This window comes from Colossoma macropomum, unplaced genomic scaffold (assembly GCF_904425465.1).
Source record: "Colossoma macropomum unplaced genomic scaffold, Colossoma_macropomum, whole genome shotgun sequence".
Classification (NCBI taxonomy): domain Eukaryota; kingdom Metazoa; phylum Chordata; class Actinopteri; order Characiformes; family Serrasalmidae; genus Colossoma; species Colossoma macropomum.
In genome coordinates, this window is record NW_023494785.1 from 40,629,951 (window position 1) to 40,638,100 (window position 8,150).

Here is an 8,150-nt window from a genome sequence, read left to right on the forward strand (position 1 = left end):
TTTTACAGGCGTAAGACTTTATTGCACTTTCCTTTTTGGTAGATGTTAAACAAAAGACAAAAACAGACGTGTTCAAAAAAGAAATAAAAAAATTAAGTAAAAATTGGCTACATTAAGAGTACACAGGATGGCAATAGACGCACATTTACAACTCAAGTAGGTTCTTGGCATCTGCATGTTGGATTCGAGACATTTTAACATAATATCACAAAGAACAGGAAACACAAAATGAAACTATTAATGGCGGATGGGCACCCTGTATATCCATTTACAACAAAGCACCTACACCAACTTGCTTATCGCTGCTGTCGGAACAAAACCTTGTATCTCCAAAATGGTAACTTTACAGCAGAAGGAAAAAACCTACCTTACTGTTAATGTAAGTCAATGGAACCAGACTTATTTCCAGGTAGTTTTGGGTCATTTCTTTCAGCCTATTCATCACGAAATTTATATACAATGTAAAGGGTAAAAGGTATTTTAAAATTTTGTAAAAAACAGAAAAACGTCAAAAAATTTTTTTTGCATAAATTCTAGGGGTGAAAAAAAAAATCTGAATGTGGCAAGACGATGCAGAGTCCACAATGTTCAATTCAAATTGATAAATATTCAAAACACTCATTTCTTCAGTTTTATGTATTGTTTTTTTATGGTCTATACTTCACTACTGTGTATATAGTTCAAGTCACAGTTATATATTCATAGTATGTTTGAAAATGATTCTGAATCAAACCAAAAGAGTCAAATCAAACCAAATCAAATACTTCCCTAAAGAACTGTAATCAAATCTGTTTGGAGGTCAGAAATGTGCACCCCTAAAAAATTCTCAAACATCATATTTCAACAGTCTTTAGACGCAGACTGGGTGATGTGAGCAAAGGGCTGGAGCTAATACTATTCAAAAACATGACCTGATGTTCTTATATGTATTCTTCACATATTCACCATAATTTGTGCCAATCTAACTTTGCTGGCTTACTAAAAATGGATCTCATGCAGTCTCTCAGTAACAGACATGGGCGAATTTCAGGCGGATAACAACGAAGGCATATGTGGTCTACTGTGCTTAGTCTATCAGTCAGTGTATCTCTGTCTGTCTGTCTGCATTCGAAGCAGCTCGTGTTACATCCATGATGAACAACATAATTTGTTTGCCAATTAAAGCCAATTTAAAAGTGAGCAGATGGTCAGCGTACAGGTACCAGTGCATATTCGCCCGAGTGCATCTGTGCCACAATAACAGTCCGTATCCGTACCGGCTGGTCAGCCTGAGAGCGAGTCGATGTTTAGTCTATTCAAGAGAAGCGAAACCAATCAGAGGACAGTAACAATGTTCAGGCAAGACAGGTGCTTTTTTGGATGAATAAAAAAAGGTTGAAAGGCCGAGATGAGGTTGAGAGGTTAGACAGGCTCCATCAGCAGCTCCTCCATATCTGATGACTCCAGCTCACGGAAGGCAGCGTGGGTGCCAATCACAGCCAGCGTCGCTCCTGGGTAAGACAAGACAACCAATCAGAGAACAGAAACTGGGATAGAGGGAGTGGATTACATTAGATTGGTACGTACCATGTACCACATACCATACCAGTATATTCTGTGTACTGTGTACATGACAATATATATTTACAGTACATTAACTGTGACTGACAGGCACTCTTATCTAGAGCCTGTTACAATTTTGAGAGAGAGCAGTGTTACCCACTACACTATGCTTCATACTGCATAGTGCTCCAGTATATACTGCACCATTATACACTGTAAATTGCATACTGTACCAGTACATACCGTACCAGTGTACAGCCATAACATTAAAACCACCTCACTGGTTCTACACTGATTGTCCATTTTATCAGCTCCACTTACTATATAGGTGCACTTTGTAGTTCTACAGTTACAGACTGTAGTCCATCTGTTTCTCTGATACTTTGTTACCCTGTTCTTCAATGATCAGGACCCCCACAGAGCAGGTATTGTGGTTGGTGGGTCATTCTTAGCACTGCAGTGACACTGTGGTGGTGGTGGTGTGTTAGTGTGTGTTGTGCTGGTACGAGTGGATCAGATACAGCAGTGCTGCTCTGTGTTGGTCATGCCGCACATCATGCCAATATACACTATATACTGCAGGGTGTACCAGTATATGCTCCATACTGTACCACTGCACACTTTAGACTGCAGGCTGTACTGGTATATACTGTGTACTGCATATTATACTGTACATACATTGTATACATTACCAATACATATATAGTTACTGTAAGAACAAAACCTTAACATAATTTAAAAATGTCATTTGTCCTTTACAATGTTTCAAGATGAACGGACCAAGAGAAATGCAGCATACTGTACCAATACATACTGTACACTGCATGCTACATGCTATGAACTGAATTCCTACTGGCCCAATTTAAATAATAAAACTGTATTTTTCCACTCAAGAGCTGGTTTACAGATTACACACAGCTATATCATACAATACAAGACATCATACAATACCCACAGGTGACAGCAGACCAGTCCACAAATGTCAGAGAGAAGTCAGCGAGATAGAGGACACTTACCCAGCACCCAGAAGACAGCCGCTCCAGCACCGGCCAGCCAGAACACCGGCAGAGAGACGGCACCGGCCAGGCCCAACCGATGCCCCTGAGTCAACTCGCGCCCTGAGCAACAGGGAGAAAACAGAATCACACACTGAGCTCACAGCAAGGATTCGTTTACGGAAAGACAGACAAGGACTTTGGCCATCATCACTCACCGAAAACGACCAGCTTGGACTCCAGAGACTTCAGGTGGATGATGTAAAAGGCACCAGCGAAAACAGCCAAGGCGATGAGCAGCATGGGTGAGCTGATACTGTGAGACGGACAGAAAAACAGGATCTCTGTCTGAATTCTTCTGGAATGCTGTTCATGGTGCTCAGTAGCTGTAAATATACATTCTTGGCCTTTTTATAAAGATCAGCTCTAAAGATCAGCTCTGGGGCCAAAAACTGAAACTGTTCAACAACAAATGGTTTACAGAAGGTCTGGACCTTGGATTCTGTTCTGTTTCTGGATTTTATAATCACTGGTATTTAACTGAACTGCTTATTTAACTCAGGGGTATCAAGCTCAAATTACTGCGGGACACTAGTCAGGTGGTCTTCTCCAAGGGGGGTGAGGGGGGATGGTTGAAAAAACATAAAAGACAAGGAAGTTTAACTACATAAAGTTGTGAACTAAAATTTTGGAGAAGTGTTCTTATGTTGCAACAAACCACAAAAGCTGACACTGCTACTAGTATTAGTATTAATATTAATACAACAACAACAACAACAACATTATGATTAGTAGTAGTAGCAGCAGCAGCAATAATGGTAGTTACAATAATAAATTATTATTATTATTACTATTAGTAGTAGCAGTAGTATAGATACATTGAGTATTAAGTAAATATTTTACTGCTCAATTAAAAAACATCTTACTGTAGAACTATGTGGGACTACTACTCTGAGACCATTATCGTTTCTGCTGAACGTGAGATTATTGCGATCGAAGTGTTGACAAAGTAAGCAGTTAATTTTCAGTGGATACATTTGGTAAATTCCATTCATTTTCTAATTCTGATATGCTGCGTTTCTGCTGTGTCATGAATGAATCCATAGAGGCAGACTTAACTAACTGGCAGTCTAAATCAGAATAAATATAATAATACTAATAATAATAATAATAATAATAATAATACTAATAATAATAATACTAATAATATAGCTAAATTACAGTCATATCCACTCAGTGTTTTCATTTGAATGGCTTCTCTGGTAGGGCTCTATTTTTGCTGTTAACATAATAATAATAATAATAATAATAATAATAATAATAACAATAATGATAGTAATAGTAATAATAATAATAATAATAACAATAATAATAATAATAAATCCTACTTTATAATAATAAAATATCTTATGTTCAGTTACCAGCCTCAGGGTCTGGTGGGTGAAACAAATCTACCCAGCAGGTGTAAATATGTAGCCAAAGAAAATGGTAAAAATGATCTGCGGGCTGGATTTAAGGATAAATAGCAATGTGATGGGCTGTATGAGGACCGGAAACTGGATTTAGGTCCAGATATGAAGGCGTCTGGGCTTCGGTCTCCAACTGTACACCAGCAAAGTGGAGCTACGAAGCTCCAGTGAATAAAAAAAAAAACAAAAAAAAACAAAAAAGCAGTATGTAGTTTCTGACACTGTCAGCTGTAAACAAGGACCAAAGTATGTCCCATAGCTAAAAACAGTAGTAGCAACCAACCTGAAGGCTGAACTTTATCTATCGTTTTGTCCGTGTTTATAAAGTGTTTCATACAGTATCAGAAACCACAGAATCAAGTCTATTGGAGACACTAAACCGCTGGAATGAGATCAGCAGTGCGGCAGCATGAAAAAAGGAGTTGTTCCATATCCTGATGTATGTGGTAGTTGCTTTGTCCAAGTGATGAAATGGTCATAAATTTCATCTTAAAGTTCTGTTTATCATCGTTACACAACGAGAGGCTGTTGGACAGTGTATGTATTTAACAGTGCGTGCGCACACACCCAGAGTCAACAGCTGCACAGGAACATCCTGTCTCTTAACAGTCCTTATTACATGGCAAATTTACTTCTAACTGCTTCATGACTTCAGCGTCACCTGCACAAGCTTTGATCAGTGAAGATCGGATACAGAAAATAAAGACAGTCATATGCAAAACTTGCGCACCACCAGTCAAACGTCATACTGCGTTTAACACAGAGGGCTTAAAAGCGGCATTGTGTGCACTAATGTAAGCTTATTCTCACGTCAGAGATCTGCTGTTCGCTCCTCTAACGGTGTTTCTTACATGCAGTAGAGGATGAGTCCCAGAAAGATGAAGGTGTAGTTGCTGTGGTATGTGTCCAGGTTTCTGACCACGCGCTGACACAGGTCTCCGAAGTTCTTCGGCTTGGAGAACTTGCGCTGGTCCACGAAGCCGGCCCAGGGGCGGATGGACTTCCGCCGGCGGTCCAGCCAGTCTTTAAGCACAGCACCGGACAAACCTTTAGGCAGCAGCCTGAGAGAGCGAGGGACAGAGAGCAATGCACTTCTGTTAACGGTGGACAACATGAATATTTATATCACAGTATTCTCCAAAATACAGACAATAAAGACACAATATTAAGATTAAAGAAATACAATTTATTATTACTATTATCAAGATTTTTAATATTATTATTACCCTTCCTCTTCTTATTATTATATGCCTAAATTTCCAGTATCTGCAATATTATCAATATCTATAATCTACTACTGCACATCTGTCAGGAAAAACATTAAGAAAAAAAATACAAAATAGTTAATTATGCATTATAAATATAAAAATACTACTAATAACTATTACTAATGATTTTTATTATTACTGCACTGGAACTGCACTCAGAAGCGAACGTCTGCTAAAACATTCAAACACTGATATATCGTGTATACAGAAGCACGTTTGTGTTTGTGTGCGATTTTCCTCACCTTGCCATGATTCCCGCAGCGGGTAGCGCCTCGGAATCACTGCTGAATGGGTCACTCATCTTCGAATCCATCTCTAATCACAGATACACACAAATACAAACAGGAAACAGTTATAACAGAAAATCTATGCACAGACTGTTAAAATACTAGCTTTCAATACTAATGAGAAAACAACTATACACAGAATTTCTGATGACAATTTATGCATTTGTATGCACTGTAAATTATAAATGACAATATACATTATAAAGAAAAACTGATGTGAGGTGATAAACAGCTGCCTGTAAATTAAAAGGCTTAAGCACGTCCATAAATATTTGAGTGTCATAAGCATCACACTGATAAACAATAGTTTTATCAATTAGCAGCTGATTTGGAGCCTATACAGCACAGCAAAAAGTCACTATTTGTGTTTCTCATTATCGATATTTCATTTTTTGCCTTTTTCCCACTAGAAATAATGAGTCTGTACTACTTTTAACTGTTGAATCTCTTTACTTTAATAATTTCTGTGTAAATTATAAGGAACTTAACCAACACAACAAAATGTTATGCGACACAAAATATCATGTGACATATGGTGCAGTAAATACTATATTTCACTAAATACATGTTTTATTAATTAGCTTTAAACTACTGAAGAAGTGTATAGACTGTGAAAAGAAAAGCTACCAAAAATTAGATTTATCTTCAAATCTTACTGTGTTGCAGTGATGAGAAGGAGGTCACTTAAATTAGAAAACGTTACTAAAGATCAATTAAACATCACTGAAACCATTTAGGTTTATGTTTAATTACTCAGTTAGACATCACTGCCTGTGTATCAAGCTAAATGTAGTTAGACATGAATGGCTAAAATAGGTTTACTAAGGAATTTCAAATCAAGACATAATACATTCACGGCTAGAGGTGACGATATTTTATCATCATCATGATAAACTTGAGGCTTTTCTGAGCATATTGTGGACATCAGTACTTAAAGAGCATTGACCAACTGCACTTTAGGCCCCCCAAGACAAAACGTTTGGACGCACCAGATTTAAAGTAATTACATTTTGTATAGATGCACCTTGGATTAACATTAAACAGTGGTAACAGTACCCATTAGTTTTTCATTATATGTTTTACACTTTCATTCGCAATAAAAGTTGGATTTTCTTTTGTTAACACTTGTATGTGACCTAATTTTAATATTAATATGGAAAACTGAGTGATGAGAACTCATGTTTTAGCCATAAGTTTGATCAAATCAAATCAAAAGAGCAAAAAAAAAAAACATATGAAGCAAAGAACATTCAACATTTCAGATATGGATACTAAAGGGTGACTCCACTGATTTTTCAAAATTTCAGCATAATTAGCCACTTTGCATGTCAACAGAGTCATTCAGAGTGGTTTGGTGTTAAATACTTCATTCTAGAGAAACTTGCAGAGTCAGAACTGTTCACAGTGGTGGTGATAGGAACCAGACGTCCACCTCTAAAAGCTCCCTCACAGAAAGTTACTACATGAACCGGTTATGAATTCACTGCCTGATGTCTGAGACATCATTTTACAGTAGGTTTGTGACAAAGTTTGGCCTAAAATGCATTTTAATCAATTTATTTTAATCCATTCACAGTGGAGGGATACACAAAGGATGTCTGAAGGTAAAACAGCCCCCAAAGAATTCAGATTTTCCACTATTTTACCATCAACATTACATAAAAAGAAGATATGTATGTTCACTGGTGGTTCTGGACAGTAAATTAAATGGCTATCCCGACCACTGTAAAGAAATCTGAGTCTGTAAGTTTCTCTTCAAATCATCAAACCACCCTGAATGACTCTTGATGACATCTCAACCAGTGAATTATGTAGAAATTTTAAAAATTCGGCGGAATTCCCCTTCACCTCAACGCTCAAGTTAAATACAAAAATGCATAAAAGAAGAGAATAAATAAACTACAGATAATTTGACATATGACTAATGTCTCAGGCCCACTGTTACTCTCTGTCTATGTTATATAAGCTCTTAAAGGGTGGAGGAATGCAGATGGAAAACCTCCGTCACTCCATGCCCGGCCCTTCAGGACCGAGAAGGAAATCCTGCTTGGCCGGTTTTGGCATCAAATTCCTTAAAAATGACCCAAAGGTAACGTAACAAAGCGTAAATACGTAGGTATGGGACTATAACCGGCTGATACGGTCATTTTATAAAGAAAAGCTGAAGAGACACCAGTCTAGATAAGGCTAAAGTGGGCTTCGTTTTCGAATTTTCCGTTCCACCTTAAATGGTGCAGCAGTTACATTCTGGCGCCTGAGGCGCCAGAATGTAACTGCTGCACCATTTAAGGTGGAACGGAAAATTCGAAAAGGAAGCCAACTTCAGCCTCGTATAATCAAGCTGCTAACTTGCTAATATCCCTTCTAACACTGTCACGTACAAAATAAAAGCCGGTGGAGTGAAAACACAAGACTTAAACAGTGTTTTACAACATTAAGACATAATAGTGTCGATAAATTCCGACACATAAAGAGAGAAAAACGTCTCACCGTGGTCTCAGGGCGGTCGGGCTGCCGCTGTTGTTGTTGTGTTGGCGGATGATGTGGAGCGTCTGACCTGCCTCTTTTTCTTCAGTGGCTTTTATGGCA

The 8,150-nt window shown here is 37.9% G+C and overlaps 1 protein-coding gene across 1 annotated transcript; it reads right to left on the reverse strand.

The window, feature by feature from the left end:
• On the reverse strand, positions 1–8,131 carry rabac1 (Rab acceptor 1 (prenylated)). Its single transcript, XM_036594851.1, has 6 exons — positions 8,052–8,131; positions 5,517–5,589; positions 4,858–5,067; positions 2,756–2,853; positions 2,559–2,660; positions 1–1,490 (listed from the first exon to the last, which is right to left on the reverse strand). Exons 2-6 carry the CDS (start codon positions 5,585–5,587, stop codon positions 1,402–1,404), a joined length of 570 nt encoding a protein of 189 aa, XP_036450744.1. The 5' UTR covers positions 5,588–5,589; positions 8,052–8,131; the 3' UTR covers positions 1–1,401.
• Positions 8,132–8,150: the final 19 nt, after the last annotated feature.

Coding starts and splice junctions, on each gene's coding strand:
- rabac1 (XM_036594851.1), bottom strand. CDS start 5,587: ATGGATTCGAAGATGAGTGACCCATTCAGCAGTGATTCCGAGGCGCTA. Junction 5,068..5,516: donor GCTGCGGGAATCATGGCAAG/GTGAGGAAAATC, acceptor TCGCTCTCTCAG/GCTGCTGCCTAAAGGTTTGT. Junction 2,661..2,755: donor GTCCAAGCTGGTCGTTTTCG/GTGAGTGATGAT, acceptor CCTGTTGCTCAG/GGCGCGAGTTGACTCAGGGG.